Source organism: Thermobia domestica, chromosome 3 (assembly GCF_964235325.1).
Source record: "Thermobia domestica chromosome 3, izTheDome1.hap1.1, whole genome shotgun sequence".
NCBI classification, from domain to species: domain Eukaryota; kingdom Metazoa; phylum Arthropoda; class Insecta; order Zygentoma; family Lepismatidae; genus Thermobia; species Thermobia domestica.
In genome coordinates, this window is record NC_137456.1 from 84,395,151 (window position 1) to 84,417,940 (window position 22,790).

The window sequence follows — 22,790 nt, forward strand, 5'->3', positions numbered from 1 at the left end:
GGGCGGTGGGTTGTCATACTGCTACTTTTAAGGGCTCCAAACTTTGGGATGGGTTTTATTTATATATAAAAATTAAGAAAATTCCCTCCCCCCTGGATCCGCCCCTGGTTCTATATATTTCAGTTTTCATGGTAATGACTAGATGATAATGGGTATGAACGGAAGATCTTTTTATCTTGTGACTCTTTGCTTCGAAACTACCTAGTGGTAATTATCTGTTCGTTCTAAACTACGACAAACAGAGCCATATGTAACTAAATCACACTAATCTGCTGTTATTGACTCATATACTCGTACGACTTCGAAATAGTTAATCACGTGAAGTATAATAATCTTGTATATAAACTTGAATGTTTTGTCGTTTATTGTTGGCTCGGCATACTTCTAGGTAACTATCGGGAGTAGATAGTGAGGTGTCCCTAAAGAGCTTTCTAAAGGCTGTCGTATCGAGAGTACTGTGAGCATGTGGATTCGTGTAAAACAATCGCCGTTGGGTGAACTCTTGGTGTACGACGCATTGACGACAGAGATCACCATCGATAGCTAGGTACGATTGCGTCGACCACTATGTGATGCAATGGGTCCCTCTTACCAGCAGAGTACAGTTCAGGCCGGTGGTGATGGTATCCTCGTATGTGACTTGTTGACATGCAAAGAAATGGTACCTCTGACGACGTACCTCACTGGCGAACGTTACAAAAACCTGCTGGTTGATAACTCCTTGGTTCGCCTCCAGCATACTGGAAACCTGTACCTACAAGACAATGCTCCAGTCTATCGCTCCCGAATTGTTGCTAACTTGTTCGATGTGTACTCCACGGATGTAAAGATACTTGCCTGGTCCCCGACGACCCTAAATCTAAATCCCATCGAGCACATCTGGGATGCCATCTAGATGAATATGCGTACACTTGACCCTATTCCGGACCCTACTCGTGGATTATACGAGACTGTGCATTGATCATAGATCAGTACGGATTTCTGACGCTTTCGCTGTCCAAAGTCTGTCATGCCGCATCTCCGCCATCAAGTCAAAAGGGCGTCTTAGATACTACTCTTAAGTTAATTGCGATGGCAGATTTTTTTCGTGGCTTCATGAAGGCGTGACGTTTTATTTCGCACGTGAGTACTGTTTTTAAGTTTAAACAAAATGACTGATTCCTAGTTTTGCAAGTGCTATGTAACACAAGAAGGTGCAAGTCTTTATGTACCAGTACTTGTGCTAAATGTGTTAATCACTGTAGCGTAACCATTGGTTGCTTTGGAAATTTTAAAAAAGAAAAATCATTGTACAGTACTTCAAAATGTTACAAAGCACTGAAAGTTTTTCTTTTTTGTTGTTGTTGTTGTTCTCTACCTAATCATTTGTATAATTTTTCCTCGCCATCTGTAAGTGAAGGTGAAGCGTGACTAGGAATCATTTTTCTGAATAGCGCAAGAATTTATACATATAATATAAAATATAGTTCTATAACAGTTTATAAATGCAGTCGGCCCAAATTCCTTTATAGATGATAATGTGTGACCGCATCGAACAGCGCAGGTGGCGGAGCTCTTGGAATTAGATATTCGGCGAATGAATTGGCCTGCCTGTTCTCCCGACTTCATATTGAGCACGTTCGAGATACTATGGGGAGAAGTCTTGTAGCACATTCAGATGGACCAAGGACTATCCAGAAATTGTCAACAGCGTTGACGAAGGAATGGAACTCTATACTACACCTCCACATTACAAACCTTAACGAGCAGTATGGGAGTAAGTTGCAGAGCATTCATTACTGTCTGTGGTGATAACACACCGTTTTAAGGATCATTCCACTCCTTTTTGTAATGTCAGGGAGGCATCATGATTCATAAATCGCAGTGCTTTCATTGTAAATTACTGCCTCTGTATAACTGTTCTAATCACTTTTTGTTTGTTTCTTGTATCATATTGTAGGATTACTTTGTATATGGTCAAAGTTTCTCTAATCTATGCCACCTGGGAATGACAGCATGCGAAACTTACTTTCGCCCATAAGTTTTACACATCAGCGTAGAAGCTACCTCTTTCGATTTTTTGTTAGGTTGAATTAAACGAAAAAGTCCCATTACACCTTCATTAGAATCTATCTATACCATAAGTAATACCACGACAGGTTAAATTTGAATTTACATTTACCTATAGTGTTAGTATTAAATTTTCTAACACTAATAAGTCTTCGTAGGAATGATGCTGTAGCCGCTTGACTGAAATATATTTATCTTTAAAAAGCCAGAATTTGAGTTAAAGGTCCATAGCTCCGATACTATGGGACTTACCGTAGTCGGGTCAAGACTTTACTTAGTAACAGGTGTACATACATGTTTAAGAACCCTGCGGTACTTCCGCAACAATTTTTATAGAGGTAGTTGGTGAGTACTTCAAATTATATGCCTGTAGCCAAACTCCCTCTATAAAAATTGTTTTGCTAGTATCTTAGGATTCTGAAATATATATTTTTGGATAGTGTAAATATTAGTTCCTAAGTGAAGTCTTGTTCCGACTTCTGTAAGTCCCGTAGTTCTGGAGCTATGGACCTTTTGAAGTTCATTTTGTCATGTTTTCGGCAGTCTGTAACTCCGATAAGAAGCATTTGTGCACCCAGGTCGGTCTATTGTCTTGGTGTCAGGAATCACGTCCCAAACGTTGTCAGTGTTGTTTTGAAACACCCTGTATAAAAATGAAAGTTACTATATTTGTGACTTCGCACCGCTTAAACCACTCGACCGATCTCGATCAGGTTTTCAACATGGGTGACATTCGGATCATTTCACTTTGATGGTGCAACTTAGAGGAGGGGGAGCTATTATAAATATGTATATAAGATAATCAAAAATGGCCGATATCAGATAGCTTTTCAGTAATAGTAAAAAGTGACTGATTAACGGGACATATTACATTTTTTTTTTATTTTAGCCCAGCGAAGCGAGTAATTGACGCTAGTAATAAATTTACTTGTTTTGCAAATTGCTTCGCAAAAAATTATATAAAATGGATGTGTGTGTGTGTTCCAGCTTAACTCTGGAACGCCTTGAGCAGTTTTAACCGAACTTGGTACACACATTACTTAGTCTGGAAAAGAATACTTTCGGGATAAGACCCCTCTAGCACACCTAGGGGCAGTGGGAGGAGACGTAAAAATAATCGAAAATGACTATATTAGTGTGAAATCCATACTTTTCGGTGTCAGTAAGCTGATTGGTGACAGTTTCGATACCCTTAAAATCCAAGTCCAGTCCCCAGTGAAGGTAAGACTCCTTAACATACCTAGTGGGAGTAAGAACATACCTAGTGGGTAAGAGGGGTGAGTCGTATAAAAATAGAGAACGGCCGATATTAGTTTCGAATCCATAGATTTCGAGGTGCTGAGATGAACACACACTTCCGATGCCGTTTAAATCCAAATTCAACACCCATTAGTACTCCTGAAAGAGGGATGTAAAAATCATTGAAAATGGCCGATATTAATGTCGAGTCCATAGTTTTCGGAGTTGCTAAAACAGTGACGCCCCAATACCCATCAGCAGAGGGTAGGTAGGGCGGGGAAATGAAAAATCAATTGTCAAAAATAACAGATTTGTGTCGAATTCATGGTTTCCAGGGTCGAAACGTCTGACACGTTTGAAATCACTTTTGGAAAGTAGATAATACTTACTTCAAGCTAGTTTTTAAAATCATTTCAATTTGATTAAGAGTATATTTTGAGTAGTAGTTGTTTCAATATTTGTGCCGAAAGCAGAGTATTTTCTGTATTTTTAACGTTACTTTCATTAATGATCAAAAGAAAAAGATGATTTAATTAGTTCCCACAAACCAATTCCCGTACGAAGAACGGGTATTTCAGCTAGCATATAAAATGTGAGATTGCAATTGCTCCACATTGCAATTACTAATTCTCGCCATGTTTCTCTGGCTACGCCACTGCTCGTTCTACCAGCGATTTTGTATATGTATATCATGCAACACTATAATCGAACCTCACTCATACTTTTAGAAGCGTTCACCTCTGGTGCATGGGGTCCTTGGTTCGATCCCAGCTAGCACCAAGTGAGCTTTGTGGTGGACAAGCACCGTGTGCGTGGGTTTTCTCGGGGTTCTCCCGTTTCCTCCCACTTTCTTCATTCCACTCATCTCTCATCACCGTCTCCTTTAGCCTAGACAGCATAAAAAAGTCCAATTTCCAGCTTGAGAAATCACGCTGGGTTCTTGTGTAACAGAAATTCTCATACATAAATTGTAAACTGATTTAACTATTAAACCTTCATCCCGATAAAGCAAGGAAAAAAAACTGCCTTTTAACAAGATATCGCTTCCTGGTATCTTATCCCATAAAGATCATCGTTCACTGCTACTATTTGGTTGCAGTTTCAAACCATGATCCAGAATTTTTTTATACTGTATACCCATTTCTGAACCCCATAATATTTCCGACATACAGAATTTTCAAATTTAATTTCCCGGAGTCCAGAAAGAAAATATTCCAGATTTGGCCATCCGTAGCAGGCACGATTTAAGTACTAAGCACCATTACTGGGTGGCTAAAGGTTCTCAGAATTGCTTAGGGCCGCAAGATGCCAAGATTTCATTACTGTTGTTAGTGCCAATGATTCAATCGAATATGGAATGAGAAATTAAGAACACCTAACTACAGTACAGCTTTTGGACGTTGATTGCAAGAACGGGTAACAAACTTCCTAATTGAAAAATTATAAGAGTTTGAAATACTTTTGGTTATTTTCTAATTTTCCTACCCACAATCTTCTCTTTGAGCAGAGGTGAAAAACTAATTTTGTTGCATTTTCCACTCTGAAATTTATTATTTTCCATTTGAATGAGGCAGCTGTCATCAGTCACAAGGTGAAGGACAACTGCACTTCCGGATTCCAGTCGCTGCCAACAGGAAGTCGTGTCTCCTGAATGAGGGAGGGGGATAAACAAAGCGGAACTATTTTGGTCGTCTTTGGAACTAGCGTCAACATAAGATGGGGTGGTGTGTGGCGGCTTTGGGAGGAAGGGGAGGAGATGCAGTAGAAGGCGACAGCTACAGACGCGACGCGTCCTATTTGGATAAATTGGTAGTGAAAATTTAACTTCTCGCTAGTATACTTTCTTCCTGTCTCGAAAGAGGGTTGTTGTGTCGTTAGCACACCATTAACCCCCCTCCCCTCCCCCTGTTTTTGGCATTATTCCTTGTCAAGTACGAAAAAAGCAGGAAACCAAAAATGTAAAGAATTGGAACCATTGTTGTGGAGTTTTAAAAACCATATATGAAATACGAAAGTTTAATTTTAGACGTTGACTAATGGAAGGCGCGATAACTTTGTCGTTCCAATATTTTGTCACTGTTCCGTTCGTTACAAGAGGTACGTTTCTATTAATAACTACCTGTACACCTTACACTCCCCATGATATAAAGTTCAATACTAAGATACTTAGAGAAGTAGTTTGAAATAATTGCATTCCCACTGAGTGACTTTTTGACTGAAATATCGTTTAAACGAACAAGTTTTGTTACTAACCAAAACTCAGTTCCCACATTAATACACTTTTAATTGCATTAGTAAATGTAATATTTCCTTGTAAAAGTATCCAGTTCAAGTTGGTTATAAGTAGGAAGTGCTTAAGGGATTCTTGTTAATGTCAAATTACCCGAACGCTTATTTTAGCAAGTTTTTCTTAAGAGCTTATTGCAAATATATTTTACTTTAAAATGACAAACTAAGAAATTCTGATCCGACGTAGGTGGCATTGTGAAAGCTTCGGAACCTCAGCAGTGTCAACCCGATAGAACCTTATTAACTTCTTCTGACACGGGTCAGCTAATGTTAAGAAATGTTGAACTAGTACAGCTAACACACTAATAGACATAGACCCAGCGACTATAAAGTGGCGCCAAGAGATGAAAAAAAGTTTGCGCAGAACTCTTGCGTTTGAAAATATTGGTTGGGAGGTTTCTCCACATCCTCTTGCTCACCTAATCTTGCGTCCTTGGATTTCAAATTTTCCAGCCTCATTCAACAATTTTCAGGGAAATTGCTTTATTAGTTGAAATGATCAACACAGGATTTTCACTACTGCCTAGGTATAACTGCAAATTAGCTTCAAGGGTGAAATCTAAAAACTGTCTCAGTGCTGGCATACACCCATAAACCATGAAGGAAAATGTTACTGATCAGTTTGTCCTGCTTATCTCATACTAATATCGAATTTAAAAAAAAAAAAAAAAAAAAAAAAAAAAAAAAAAAACCTACCACAACAAAAGTTTAACTAACTTAGGTTTTACCCTTACTCTTTTGGTTAATTTGGAGTTCAGCGTCCCTTTTCATCACCTAGGTTATTGAGACTTGGACATACAGTTTAACGTGGGATCCGAACCTGAACTCCCACCGGAAATCAAATCTGTCTCCTGCACCGAAAACTCTCACGGTAACTAGATAGCCATAAACGAGCTCACATGTCTTTTTAATATTTTGTTGTTAATGTTTCTGTACACTATTTTCATAAATTGTACTCAGTATGATATTAATGGCAGTTGTCCAGGGTTCGATTCCCAGGGCAGACACAATTATGGGTCTAACCAGCAAGACAATGTAGGTGGTTGATTGGTGTTCAACGTCCCTTTCGCCGCTGTCATTCTCGTATAAGACGTAGACATAAATCTTAACATGGAATTTGAAGCAGTTTGAACTATCATGGGAATTGAAGCCGTAACTCCAGTTCCAAAGGTGCGTATGGCAAAGCATATAGGCACGAGGGGGCCAAAATAAACTGAAGAGGTAGCAAACTGTGGTCTAGAAAACCAGAAATAAATGATAACAAGCATTGTGCTTAACACGTCCCCTCAAACAGCTTGGTATACCAGTTTTTGGGTTTTAAAGCATAGTTATGTACAGAGTTCCGAATACAAACACCAGGGAAATAACAAGTAAAAGCAGTGGAGAAAGGATGTCTGCCATGACCTATAAAGGTGTAACAGAGCATTCGTGTAGTGTAACTGAGGAAAAACGTACGAGAAATCCGTCGTAATAATCTGGCATTAGATTCGAACCCAAAACCTCTTGATTGCGAAATAAGAATTGAATCGGTGAGTAGAAAAGGAAGAATATTCCAAAAAATGACGAAAACAAACTGAAATAGCCATTTTGTTCTCTATCCGTAAATACATAGAATGAACGTAAAAATGAGAATGTTACTATCATAACCCATTGTTAGATATTGCTTTGAAATTTTCGCTGAGTGGAAGAAAGAGAATATTCCTGGAAGATTCTCCTTTTTCCACGCAACACCAGTAATTCCCTGATCGACCACTAGATGCTGCGCCAGTCACAGGTAGGCTTTCACATCAGTCGCAGAACGTTGTGTACTGTAAAGTAGAGACCTGCACGGGCCGAATTTTTCGGCCCGAGCCCAATCCAGCCCGAACGTACCTAGGCCCGGCCCAGCCCGGGCCCGAAAAGTTTAGGAGATTTTCGGCCCGAACCCGGCCCGGCCCGATAAGTTTTTTAAAATTCTTGGCCCAAGCCCGGCCCGGGCCCGATAAATTTTAAAAGTTTTTGGCCCGACCCCGGCCCGATAATTTTTTTAAAAAAATAGCTCGAGCCCCAATCTTTCTCAAAATTTAGTACTAAATTTGACCTAACCTCAGAAACCTTTTCTAAACACTGGTTTACAACCTGACGCTTGCCTCCCGAATGTTACCATTGCCTCCTAGAACTTTGCCTGTCATCGAGTGAACAAAATCTCCATTCCCTGTAACAAAAATCTAACTTAATTGATTTTTAGCATAAAGTGAAGATGGCAATATTGTTTAGCGACAGGCAAAACATTCCCACTCCTTCTTGTTATATTTTGAGTTCAGTGAAGGTCAAGGTCAGAGCTCAATTTACCGCATAATGCCTGCAATCCTCTATAGTGAAAGTGGAGCCGCTAAGCAACACAAACTGTAAATAGCTATTGCATTGTTTGTAACATTTTTCACGGACACACTTCTTCAACGTTTGGCTTTATTCCAATTATCGTTTAACGAAAGTCAATAATTATTAAAGAATTGCAATTGATCGGCTCCAGCCCAGCCCGACCTGAAGAGAAATCAGTGTCGGCCAGCCCAAGCCCGGCCCGGCCCAAAGAAATAACAGTGTCGGCCCGCCCAAGCCCGGCCCGGCCCAAAGAAATAACAGAGTCGGCCCGCCCAAGCCTGGCCCGCGGGCCGGGCCGGGCTTCGGGCCTCGGGTCAGGCCCGGCCCGTGCAGGTCTCTACTGTAAAGTTGTCGTGTTAACACCGGAGTGCTACCTATTATGAACATTGCAAAATAATATTCTAGTTCCTTGAAGTATTCTGTAAATTTCTGTCTCAACAATGTCTTCATCAGAGGACGATATGTATGAACCTAAAAGGAAAAAGGGTAAGCGCAATAAACACCACCATATCAAAGAAACTGAAAAAAAAAAAAAAAAGCTAGACAACGCGGAGAAGAGTTTGTGACAAGAAAGGGGCATTTAGTGGAAGAAAGAGTAACACAGGTAATGATTGTAACAGTCGCAAAAAAATGTACGGAAAAGTTTACTGAAGAAGAAAAATGATGCATAATAAATTTTCTTTTCTGTGGACGCCCTAAGAACGAACGTAATACGTGTCTTGTAGGCTTAATTGAACGGCATGATGTTCCACGTCATCGTCCTTTGACAACTGAATCTAAGCGTAATACTTCACCTTTTAAATATTTTGCAATGAAATATAATACTAGAATGGAGGTGTGTCGCAAAGCGTACATGGCGCTTCATGCCATAATATCTAACAAAGCTGTTGAACGTTTAACTAAGCTAGTAGAAACAAATCACAAATCTATATATATAAAAGAGAACGTACAAATCCTTTGTTAGCTCATCACGCTAATACGGCTGAACCAATTTCTTTCATTTTTGGGGGGTTATTAAGATTTGGACCCTAGATGGTTTTTATCATATCACTTTAATTTTCAATTACCAGTGTCTTGAGATAATTGACCATTCAAGTGTCCATAACGTACAAATCCTTTGTTAGCTCATCATAGCTAAATCTAACCGTATTTATATGCAACCCACATGACCGTGTCACTCGGCGGGTTAACATAAATGACAGGCGATATAATGTTAACATTTACTCCAATCTTCTATGGTTTTTATCATATCACTTGAAAGCGAAAAAGTAAAAATTATCTAAGTAACAAAGTTTATTGCGTTCCGGGGTGACCCCAGCGAAGCGGGGTGAACGCTGCTAGTCAGAGGATAAGAGAGGTAAACACACTAACCGGGGAAATACGTTATATGGCATAGTTTTGAATAAATTAGATGAGCATGTGCCTCGTTCCCCACAAAGGTTTCACATTACACCTCTCAGCCCATTACTTATTTACAATCTGACTTAACAGTGAAAACAATGCATGAACTGTTTGTAGAAAAATACCCAGAGTTAAAACCAGTTGTTAAATATGAGTATTATGTTATTTTCGGGAAAATTATGGTTACCGATTTCTACGTCCACAAGTAGATGTATGTCCCACATGTGAAAATTTAAACACGAAAATAAAATCTACAACTAGCATAAAGAGTTGTAGTAGCAGAATTACTTGTCCATAAAAGGCTGGCAAACAAATTTTACCCTAAATTCAAGGAAGTCAGTGACATCTGTAAAAGTAGAAATGACGTCATGGCCAGAACATTTGACTATATGCAGAATCTTTCCCTACTGTTCCTTCTTGTTCAGAATATATTTTATTTACGGCAACTTTGGTTTTATGTTTTTAATATCCACGACATAGGAAGACAGAAATCAGTATTCTTTACATATACTGAAGGAGAGGCGAAGAAGGGTCCTAATGAGGTATCTTCATTCATTTACAGTTTTATTAATAGCATCCCAGATGAAGTTACAGAACTGCATATATTTAGCGATGCTTGTGAGGGGCCAGAACCGGAACCAACTAGATTTAAAATTGTTAGTCATTCTTTTCCAATCCGGGGCCACAACTTTCTGCCCTGTGATCGAAACTTCTCAGTTATTAAAAGGGCAATAAAAAGGTGTGATCGCATTTATACACCAAAACAATATGAAGCCATCATTAAAACAGCCAAAAAGACATTTCCACTGTTTGAGGTAAGGAGTGTCAAAAATGTTGATATCATTAACTTTAAGGATTGGTGGTCTTACTATTTCAAGAAAACTACAACAGATATTGAGAAAAAAGGTGAGAATTTTTCTATTAGTCAATATAGACATCTTGTGTACAATAGTGAAACTAAAGGATGTATAAAAGCCTATTAGTACAATATGGCATACAAAATTTGACTTTTAAACTGAGCAAAACAGAAGCCAGGAATATGTTGCTTCCACCAGACCTTGCTTACAGGGCCAAAGTACCAGTGAATCCAAAGAAGCTCAGAGACATTGAAGAAGTTAAGCATTACGTGCCAGAGAAGTATCAAGATTTCTATAATAATAACATGCAATTGCCAGTTTCTGAAGATGCTAGTAGGGACATTGTTGATGAGTAGATACAAAGGTGTTTTGTTTAAACAAACTTTATTCTAAATGCATGTACTATAGGGTATACACTTTCTACTTTTTGTATCGCATCTAAACTGATGTTATAAATAACTATTCAATTTTGTGTAGAAAATATCACAAATATTGACTTAAAACTTGCAATTTAAATAAGTTTTTCACTAAATATACCAGGTATTAATGAGTTGACGGTTTTCAATCATGTGTTTAGAAATAACATTGGTTTTTCTGTATATTTTGTACACTTTCTTACCACATTTATCTCTTGCGTGGAAAAGGGAGAATATTCCGCAAACAAATTTCCTGTGTAGCCGGAAATATAAAATATTTAAATGTTTTTTCTTTGTGGCAAATAATAATCCTTAGCATACACTACAAGTTTATAATGCAAAACAATAATATCAGAGCAACAGATTTCTCAATAAACAGTTTTTATTCGTTTCCCGAAAGTAAGATGTTGTGGAATGTTCTCCTTTTTCTACTCATCGATTCAATTCTAACCTTGTCTGTTTTCATATATGGAGTATTTATACCATATTCACTATAACATCCATCTTGTTCTTACGTTGTCAGGGTTCTCCTTATGAAAAATTGCTAACCTTACCCCTCCCAAAGTTGGTTACGCTACCCTGATACTTTTTGCATAGAGATATACGTATAAACTTACAATTTCATATATAATTCCCCAGATCCGTAGAAGCAGCTATAGTATACTTGTATACAGGGTAAAAGTGGATCTGAAAATGTAGGGGGACAGATGACGTCACGCCGTCCCCCGTGCATATTTTTGCCCACAGTAATTTCTTTTAGGAAGTGGAGGGACGCCATAGATATGTTTGAAGTTGGGAACGCGCGTTCCTCCTCACTGTTACTCCTGCTTGTATAGATAAGTTTGAGTTCAAATTCTTGAATTATGACTGTCTATTAACAACGAAGAAAATCTTGATCGTGTATATAATTATCTTTGCGTTGTATTGAATTCAATCTTCGTAATATAATTTATGTAATACTAAGAGAAAGAATACTATATGTTCATACTTTCGCTTATATGCTGATCAAGCCTCTAGGTCAGTGGTTCTCAACCTTTTTTGACTGACGACACGGTTTGTTAAACATCCATGACATCGCGACACATTTGTTTGATATTTTCGTTATAAATAATAATAATAATAATAATAATAATAATAATAATAATAATAATAATAATAATAATAATAATAATAATAGTGAAACCTGTTAGTTTTTACGATGACTCTATATAGCACTGAGCATTATTGCTACCGCTGGAGTTGACTAGTACAGTCTGTCTCGATTTTAACTATTATTAAATTGTTCATGATTTTTAAATTCTAAAATTTCGCGACACACCTTAGGAGACTTCATGAAACACCAATGTGTCGCGACACATCGGTTGAGAACCTCCTAGCTACTAGATGGTCAGAGTTGATAGCCCGCCTGCAAATATCTCACCCTCCCCATCCCTGTCGTAATGTTCTGGCCTGGTACTGATACATTGATGCTTTGCCCATTACCTGACTTGGACACGACCCCTTTCCAACAATTAATTCATAAACGATTGATGCATTTCATTGTTATGGAAACCAATTCAGGCAAGAGATTTATCGATGTCAAAATGTCTTTATAAGAGCATTAATCTGCCCTGATTCCCCACCACCACACACACACACTGAACTCGACGTTAGGAAGTTAAGTTCAGTTACTTACGATGACCAGCGGGCTACGTAATGAATATTTTTAGATCAGTATGTTTAAATATTAAAATTATATCACTGGAATATAGGGTGAGTTCGCCAATAGTCGACCGCTGAAAAAAAATCTTACTTCTAAGCACTTATAAAGCGTGATGATTTCATAGTATTTGACAAAAGTGAATTATTTGCTTTATTTGGGTTCTTTTGTACCATGCCATGTGTTACTTGCTCACTTTTAAAATTTTGCAATGATATAAAAATACATTTTACGAAAACTCATCAAAATTCCCACTTGTCGACCATCATCGCTCAGTAGTCGACCGCATTTATGCTATTAGTCGACCGCGCGCAATTTCTATCGTTTCTATCACGTAGAAGTAAGCTCACGTTACTTCAGCACGTCGAGTTATCGTCTCGCACATGATAAGGTTTCTCTCCCGTGTTAGGTTTCTCTTTTGAGTTACTTGAGCACATTGAGTTATCTTTTCATGTAATAACAGTAAGTTCCTGATTGTTTATTCAAATCATTTATATGGCACAATCTGCGCACAGGAACAGCTTATCTGCAAGTTCTTCCCATGTATACCTAGATAATTCGGTACACCGAAGATGGAACCATTTATCACATTGATCGCAACCCACTGGTTTATCCTCACTTTCCAAAGCAAAATCGTTTATTATCACTCACATCCTGCGCATATGGCTCCATCGCCTAATCAGTTACGTCTCCTTCATTGTGATGTTCTTCTACAACAGCAGTGGTCGTCTTCTTCGATCGTTTCTTTGGATTTTCCAGTTTGTTGCTCTTTTTTCTGTTCTTTCATCCCTTTTGCGTTTCTTTTCCTCCTCTAGTTTCTTCTGTTCTTCTTGTTTTGCAGTCAGTGCGCGGCGATATATTCTTCTGAGCTAATTGCAAACGGTATCTTCTCTACCTTCTTCTTAGGCTTTTTGACTGGACTCTTAGGCCAGAACAGATGCTTTTTAAAAGTTGGCGTTATATATATTGGTCTGATAGTTTTAGGGGTTGTTGCGATATTCTTCTGACTTGATTCACTTGGTCCAGCAACAGCATCTCTTTCAACGTCCCTTGTTTCTTGCTGTGCTTCTGGTATAGAAACCAGAGCTTCAGTAGGAGGTTCTTAGAGAAATAAGTATCTTGCTGAATATCTTTCATAGGTTCAGTTTCATTCAGTGTAGTTGACGTGTTTCCTTTCTTCTCATTTGATGGCACAAATTCTGGAATAGACGCTTCCTTTCTCCGAATAATTAAAGGCCTCTCTGATTTTGTTGTTGGAGCAGACATAACTGATTCTTTGTTTGGCACAATACTGATTTCCTCTTTCTCTTGTGCTGCAATGGCGTCGAATTCCTCAGGTTTCGTTGGTAGAATGGATGTTATATTCACTCTATTTTCAGTTGTTGCACTTGGGTTGGCTTCAACAGCCAATGACTGGAGAAGATCATTTAGTAAATCCTTTCCAACAGTGAGAGTAGCTTGAGACAAGTGTTCATTGTTGTCATCAACTACAGGGATTTCACCAACTGCAACTTCATCATCTAATGGTAAGTTGGCACTTTTATCATCAGTTTGTAATGCTTCGTCCATCGGCTTTTCTGCTGGAAGTTTCAAAACTTCAAGAACTGCGTTGAAGTCAACCGCAGCCTTTTGAAGTTCATCCTTGTACACAGTAATAACTTTTCTTGCAGTACGAAGATCTTCTTCACTAACATTTGGCTAAGTGGAAGTACTCTCTATGTTTTTGCATACACTCTTGATGCATTTTGTGTAGTCAACAGCGTCCGGATTGAAAGGATACAGTCCACATTTGCGAAACCTATTCTTTATTGTTGGTGGTGTTGCTGCTGTTGCTAGGACCTCTGCAATAAGTGGTGCAAACTGAACTCTTGTAATAGAAGATAAATTATTTTCCGTTAGATAGCTGCGAACAACGAATTTCCAATTTGCTTTTAACGCCTTAAAGACGGATACATCGCATGGTTGCAAGATGTGTGTTGCATGAGGGTACAGGGCATACAATATGATCTCTTTGTTGTCACAAAATTTGCTTACTTCATAAGTTAAGTGAGTTTTGTGACCATCGATGAAAAGTATTACAGGCTTAGGTACATCGTAATCTAATAGCCATTTATTGAAACCATTGGTGACCCACTCAAAGAATGTCTCACTAATCATCCAGCCAGATTCGGATCGTCCCATCACAATCGAAGAGGGAATATTGGACACAATAACTCTGGGTACTCGCGACTTGTATGGATAAACGATCATTGGAGCAACGGTTTCTCCCGAAGAACTAAATGTTCCTAGAAAAGTAAGGGGTTCCTTTTCCTTATCTTGAACCTCATAAATATTCTTCCAGCCTTTTGGTCCCAAAATTTTTCCAGATGATGGGCACAACTGAAAAGAAGATTCATCCGCGTTAAAAATTCTACGTGGATCTTCTAAAATGGAAAGATTGTTCGTACTGGTGAGGTAGGTCTTAAGATCTTGAAACCACGAACGTATATATTCTTCTTTTACGAAACTTCGGCAGACATTCATAGGCCCAGCTGCAATATTTGGATGTCTCTTCAAGAAAGATGCATACCATTTCTGCCTAGGTCTGTTGTGTTTAAATGGTGTTTTACGTTTGTCGTCTACAACTATTTTCTGTACTGAATTTAAGAGGTCATGCTTATTTCTGGGGAAACCACGTTGAGAAAGTTCAATAAGCCAGTTTGCAAGGGCTTCTTCTGTTTCACTAAGATAAGTACAGCGTCCCATGTTCCCAGTTGTTTCTGGTACCCGTCTATGTAATTTGTCTAAAACTGTTGTCTTTTTCACACCAAACTTTTTACAGGCTTCACGAACTGAAAGTTGTTTTGTTCTTACAGCTTCTAAGGCGCACTGCATATCAAATTCCGAATAGCGGAAAAATTTTCTTTTATATCCCAGAGCCATGCTATCTGTCAAAAATACATAAAATTTAAAATGCTTCGCCATATTTCTAACAACAAAATGCATTGCTACATTATAAAGCAGAAGTAATCAAGAATATATTAACAAAAGTTGTTTTTCAATATTGATAATCTTAATATTTCAGTGTTCTTCCCGAAAGCAGGTTCTGACCTGAATAAAGCTGAGTCGAGTGAATCGATATTTTTTATTGCCATTAATCGGATGATGATGACGTCCCAAGGACGTGAGACCTAGAATTTAACGTGAGCTCCGAACCAATTGTATTCACATGGAAAATTGAACCCAGGACTTTATTACAAAGCAGCATACTTTAACACTTACTTGAATTTTGTTGAATTTATTTGTGTCCTTTAAGCATTTGTGGCACAGGACGGGATAGGGGAGGGAGAAGGATGAGGAAATTTGTTGGTCAGAGCCTATTATGTAGGTAACATCATGACATGCGCCTGGTATAACTGACAAAACCCCCAAGAAACCTGTCAGAAGGGCCGGCGTTGGGGATTCAACCCACACCTCTCTCCATTGCCAATTCGTAATCCAGCAGGCTAGGCACTGGACAACGTGTCTGGTACATGCCTCCAAGAAATTATTATTATTTCTCTCATTCAGGGAGACGTGGTAGACGAACAGGAAACCCTTCTTGTTCTCGTTTGTTTGCTTATTTCTTTGTTTATTTTGCTTTAACATCCTTTTTTAGCATCGAGACTATATAAAGACGTAGACCTACAGTTTATAGTAATATTCGAACCCCTTTAATTCGTTCTATCCTCTCCCGCTTCGAATTGAACCCGGGACACAGAGCACCAAAGGCACGGTGCTACCCATTAGACCAATGAGAAGGGCTTCTTGTTCTCGTGTAAAAAAAAAAAAAAAAAAAAAAAACGGTTTCGCATTGAAATAGTAGATCGTCATAAAAAGAAACTTTCAACTAAGTTACTGAACAAATTCCAGTCAACAAAACGCGAAACATAGTATGAAACAGTGCGGTCGATAGATGGCAAGAAATATTCCAATAGTCGACCAACACGAGAAACAGGCGGTCGATTTTTAGAATATGTCACGAAATCAAAAATTTTATACACGCATGTTGAAAAACAGACCTTATTACCAAACAGGAAATAATTTGAAGCAATTTGGCGCACTCTCAAATAATCCAATAATCGACCACCCTTGGTCGACAATTGGTTTGTATGGGAAAGAAAAAATGCCAAATTCCGACCACATTTTAACATGTATTTTTTCATTTAATACTTTCCAGTTATTGACAAATTATACTGTACAGCTTCTAGAATGACTTATTTTTGTAACAAAAACATTTCTTACCTCATGTACTACGTACATCCTCAGAAAAGCGAAAAACAACAGGTGCACAAGATTCCCATTATACGCTGTCGTAAACTGTGCACCTGAGTCGTAATTCTACAGATACGTCGAAATTTATCGGTGAAAGACGACCAGCTGGCCAAGGGAAAGGGAAACAATGATTGTCATTGGTGCTATATGATGCAAGCTTTATCGTGAATCACTTTCCGCTCCAAAAGACCATTAGATATATTTTATCTACACAATAGTAAGCAAAAATGGTCGACTATTGGATGGCGGTCGACTATTGGCGAACTCACCCTATTTTTGTCGTAGTATTTCTTGATATATTTTTAATACATAAAATACGAAATGCTGTTTTTTGGCTAAGAAATTTATCAAAATGTTTCTATATTGTATAGCAAAAAAGACGCCCCCGGGTGGGCTCGAACCACCAACCTTTCGGTTAACAGCCGAACGCGCTAGCCGATTGCGCCACGGAGGCATGTGCTGTGTTGTTTGAAGCAGTGTCATCCTTGAGGATCTCTCGTGTTGTGTTCGGGTTGCAGTTTACTTTGCCAACATGTTAGTGGGTGGGGTAACTGATAGCGCAGTGGAGGGGAAGGGGAACAGCTGTGACGATCCGCTGGATCGCGGGGAAGGAGGAACATTTCACTTTTAACTTTCTCCAACTAAATCTACGACTTTATTTCACGCAGTGTCGTGTACAGTGTGTTTCAAATGTGTACTTGTATTTATACACGGTTATTGTAATTGAAACATTTATATTTGTTCTGACATATTTTCGTTATTTCTTGCATCTATTAAAGTCAAACAAGTGATACATTAGTATGATTTCTGTAGAGGCGCACCCACAGAGGAAGGTTTGCAAAGTCTGGACTCCCCCCCCCCCTAAAAAAAACTTCCTAACTCAACATACATTTGTACCCTTTCTCAAAACTATAGCTAATTGTTTGACAGAAATGATTGATGTAGCATGAAAATTTGATGTTAACTTCATCTGTACCCTTTCTCTAATATATAACAAATCTATTTTTTTTTTTTTTTCAGAAAATATAGATGAAAGTATTGTACAATTACTTATCGTCTTTTTGGATGCAGAATAATACCCGTTCAATACTACATAGACGTTGTGGCTTGTAGTACCCTCCCTCCCCCCGAACAAAAAATTTCTGGATGCGCGCTTGGGTTTATTTTCCAATATTGTAATAAATAAATAAATAAATCAAGGGCGTCATTTTGACTTCGCTTGAGGGGGGGAGGGGCGCAAGAGCACCACCGACATAAGATTTTCACGTTTTGCACTAGTATATTAATAGACAATAGATTAAAGTATGTGTATTCCTTAAACTCTTGGGCCAATTTATCCCCTTCTGCCGCCCCTAAATGACGCTTCTGAAATAAATAAATAAATAAATAAACTTTTAATCCTTATATTGCAACTGTAACTCAGAAATTACCACTTCCGGTTTCAGAATAAAATTCTCGTAGTTTCAGTCTATCGTATTTCTACAATGCAAAATGAAACTATTTTGTTTTATTCTTGTTTTCAAATCTTTTATCAAAATACCTACAAAATTTGATTTTTAACTTGAAAGATTCGTAACCGAGTTATTTTTTTTTCTTCCACAGAATCAAAATGAAGAGGAAGTGAGTAATATGAAGAAATATGGAAAAGTTTATGGGTAAGTAAAGGATACTTGACATTTTATTTTACCCTATCAAACATATAATATAAAGAGGACATTAAATAAAATACTCGAGAAAACGGAGGAAAGGTTGTTTAATTGAAAGAATCGGTACTGTCGTTAGATTTGTTTAGAAGACCCATACACACACACAAAAGCAGATGTCTGGGTTGACAGCGGTCAAGCGGCGGCTGGAGCGCCGAGCTGTTGATGGTGGTGCGTCCGATACTTTCATAGCCGGTAGCTACTCAATTTCTTTCACTCATCCCCTAGAAATAGTTAGCGCAGTTTAACGTTGCGTTGCTGCCTGGAATTTTTATGAAGAGTGATAATGAAATAGTGAGAGAAAGCGAGTGGAATTCCTTCAGGCGATAGCAACGCTTGCAACGGAAGACTAGGGATCAAGTCAATGTGGTATACCTTTAGTACAGCTCACACACTGGTGGACATAGACCCTGCAACTATAAAGTGGCGAAAGAGATGAAAAAAGTTTGCGCTGAACTCTTGCGTTTGAAGATATTGGTTGGAAGGTTTCTCCATGTCCTCTTGCGTCCTTGGATTTCCAAATTTTCCAGCCTCATTCAACAATTTTCAGGGAAATTGTTTTATTAGCTGAAATGATCAACACAGGATTTCCACTACTACCTAGGTTAACTGCAAATTAGCTTCAAGGGTGAAATCTAAAAACTGCCCCAGCGCTGGCATACACACACAAACCATGAAGGAAGTTACTGATTAGTTTGTCGTGCTTATCTCATACTTCATATATATATGCACCAGACCAATCTCGATCAAATTTTCAACATAGATGAGGCTCAGGCCTGGGATGATTATGATTATTATTTCACTTTGACGGTGCAACTTTTGGGAAGGGGAGATTAATAAAAATGATCGAAATTGACCGATATTAGTGTGAAATCCATAGTTTTCGGAATCTCTGAGACGAACAATGACACTTCCGATGGCGTTTAAATCCAAATTCAGAGCTCACATTTCCTTTATGTCCATAATGAAAGTTATTCTTCCCGTGCGAAGAACGGTCAATCTCCTAGTTTCAATTAATGTACCGAATAAACCCTAAATCAGTGATAGCCAAATGGTAGGCCGCGGGCGGGGTACGTCCCGTGTTGAATATGATGACGCACGTCAACAGGTAAAGGCAATAATTACATAGCGACGTGCGTTACCATATTAAACACGGTGTTTCACCCGTTAGTACGATCGACACCAACGTCCGTGAACACCGAACTTGTCCATACAGTCATTCCACCTGAAAGAGTGTTATCTAAGAATTCCCTGTAAATCTGGAATTATCTTCGTCAGTGCACCATTGCTACAAACAGTTCAAAAATAAATATAGAAAATTCCAATTAAATGTAAATATCAACTTTGGTTTAAATAGACATTTCAAGCAAATTATATTTTAGTAATGGAGTTCGGATAATTGGAGTTACAGTATAGTGTAATTTGTTTTCACAGTAATTATTTTGTAATTCAGTAGGCCTACCTGTATCATAGTTTTTGTTTAAAGCCTACTGGGAAGTAGAAACTAGATCTTTTCTTGAAACCTATTTAAATATCTCTCATTTTGTGCATATAAGTTCTGTGTTGTATAATTTTTAACATTTATAACTCAGTTTTAAGCAGGAGTAAAAGTGAACCTGAAAAGGCAAGGGGACGGTAAGTAGCGTCATGATGTCACGCCGTCCCCCCTGCCTATTTTTGCCCATTGTAATTTTTTTTAAGAACTGGGGGGACGCCGTACAAATTTTTTCAAGGTCGTGCGACGGTGCTCCCCCTCACTTTTACCACTGGTTTTAAGTAATATATAACATTTATAGTGCAGGATTTTACCCAAAAAGCCATTTAACTAGTCTTGAAGAAAAGATCATATTCCATTTCAATTAAAATTTGTGTTCATTTGAGAGGAAGAAGAGAAATTGCTTTGTATATAAATCAATGGGCTGAAAGCATTATACTCAATCCCTTCCTTGTGTAGAAGTAACAGTCTGTAACTTTTTTTTCGTATGTTGCAGGACTTTCGATGGTCGTGTGCCAAATCTAATCGTAGCAGATCCAGAACTTGTGAAGAATATCTTGGTTAAAGACTATGACAATTTCCGAAACAGAGGCGTAAGTTATATATTTTTATATCTTTTCTTTTTCTTCAAAGAAAGTATTAATTGGTGATCTTTCACACACACACACACACACACACAAAAAAAAAAAAACTGAATGGTGCCACGGTAGTACTGTCAGTCAGTGTTGTACTCTTGAAAATTACTTTCGAGATCTGGTTTCGGAGCTGTCAGCAGAAAGAGTTTTGGCTCTTCAACAAGAAGTCTGTTAATAACTTTTGCTATCCATCAAAGAATGTGTACAATTCTTTGTTTTTAATAGTTTGTTTGAACTGTGTTTTCTTAAGGTGTAACATCAAAATTAAGCATCAGTCTTTTGTGTTTGTTTTAATAAGAGAACTAATGTACGGTACTTTTATTTTAGAGAAGTTTTGACTTGGGAACTCCTTTATAACATCGCCGCTGCTCGTGTCATATGTTGCTGAATAACGTTAATCTTATAATTAAATGTACTCAAGTGTGAGGATTGCAGTGGGTGGAACACAAAGCACATTACGGGTGATCTTGTGACGTTAGATTACATTCTTTAGCAACTCTTTAATTGAAACAGATTGCGAAGGCCAGTTCACATAAAAATCCCAAAACAGTAATGGGAAAGGAAGGCTCATACCCCATCCCTGTGTTTTCTGAGTGATAACATGTTCGGGTAGCTGCCACAAGGCTTGAATTCTGAACCTCCAGATTATGGAACAAGAACGTTAACCTCTACGCTCTCAGTTAGATATACTTAATTGTTAGTGGGCGTAGTTGAAAAGCCAAACTAAGGTTCACGACTCACTTGTTGGCGTAAAATCGGGATTGAGGGCAGATGAATGAGTGCAGTGCGGCTGATAGAAGCACAAGACAGAATTGTTTAAGGAACTCAGGTCTTTTTTGAAATCAAGTACTACTAAAATTACTGAAATGAGACTGATGCTAAATGCAATTGAGTGATAAAAATGGAGTTTGAAAGTATCAAGAAGCTCTAGAAATTGAGAAAATCTGGACGGATTGAACTAAGGTCTTTCGTACATGAAGTTTCTCTAATTAAACGTACAACATGCAGGGCGAATTTACACAGAAATAAGTAAAAGAAAGTCGGGTAAAGCCTAGATTTTAAAGGAATCATCCGTATATAATACCTTAGTGAAACAGGAAAAACGTGTAGAAAATTTTAGGATGGTCGGCCAGCAAGTTCGAACCCAGAATCTCTTGACTTCAAAACAAAAGTTCTAGCCACTAGCCTACGCCTGCTTGGATATTAGTCGAAGAGACGTTAGTTTTTCGGGTAATTGTTTATTTATTCCAATAAATCGATGGAAGAATCGAATATTTGAAATTTAGTGGCCCTAAAATGTTTGACATTCATCATAACTGTGAGGAACGCAATAGGTAAATTAATCAAGTTGTGGTCAAGTGGTGACGTCATTCATCTGCACGGTTAGCAAATAGGTTGAGATTGGTTAATGTTAACAACATGCCTTAATGGCACTGTTATAGGGATGAAGGTAGAGCTTAAGTAGGCCTACTATAATATTCAGTGCCATCAGGACCAAGACACACGTACTTTACCAGTCTCGTATTGATAAGTTTTTTCGCACAAGTGTATTACTTGACATAGAAGTATATTTTATATTGTGAGTTTAATAGTCTTCCAGTGAACATTTATGAAAGTAGAGAGTTCATTGTAGTGTAGTGAATTTGTGTATGCAAGGAATATGTTTCTCTCTCACGAACCTGCAGTTGATAATGTAGATGACTTCGCTCGTATGAACCTGGAAACTGCCCGTCCTTGTAGATCGATAAATGAAACTAGACTTGAAGTCCTAGGTTTGCTACTTATCTAGTGCGACTTATAATGAGGATAGATAATAACTGAGAGGGTTATTTTTCATATGATAAGTTGAATTCCGAGTTAGCGTTGCGGACTCTGCTTTTCATCTCTGAAAGGTTAGGATGTTGCTCTGCAAGTTATAGGTGACTATACTACACCGAATTGAATGAAACTAGGAAATACTCAGTTAATATACTACGGGAGAGATAGTACTAAAATGGGGGAAAATAATTACCTGTGGTCTCAAATCCAAAATTTCGAAATGTGCAGAAAAATGTCAGTTTGATAGAAATAAGTTCTCATCAGCATAATGTAACTAGGAAGTTCTTACAGTTTATTACAATTTATTACGTACACATTTTTACATGACAGAAGTTATACAATGGAGACAAACAGCATAATTCACATATGTAGACATAATGCTATTCTTTTGTCTTCTGGACAATTTAACAAGCGAATAGAGAAAACAAAACTAAGAAATCCACATGCATGAAATAAATATTTTGATAAAATTAATATATTGATTTCCATTTTTACTTTCTAACTTCACAATGTTATTTGCCCGTAAATGTAGAAA

The 22,790-nt window shown here is 38.0% G+C and overlaps 1 protein-coding gene and 1 non-coding gene across 2 annotated transcripts in view; one reads left to right on the forward strand and one right to left on the reverse strand.

The window, feature by feature from the left end:
* Positions 1 to 22,790, forward strand: part of LOC145680563 (cytochrome P450 3A16-like) — a 148,715-nt gene that overhangs the window by 66,905 nt on the left and 59,020 nt on the right. The window contains exons 3-4 of the mRNA XM_081751198.1: positions 18,207 to 18,259; positions 20,299 to 20,395. Coding sequence (XP_081607324.1) covers positions 18,207 to 18,259; positions 20,299 to 20,395 — 150 coding nt within the window. The remainder of the gene's footprint in view (positions 1 to 18,206; positions 18,260 to 20,298; positions 20,396 to 22,790) is intronic.
* On the reverse strand, positions 16,985 to 17,058 carry TRNAN-GUU (transfer RNA asparagine (anticodon GUU)). The gene has a single exon. It is a non-coding gene; the product is annotated as a tRNA-Asn (tRNA).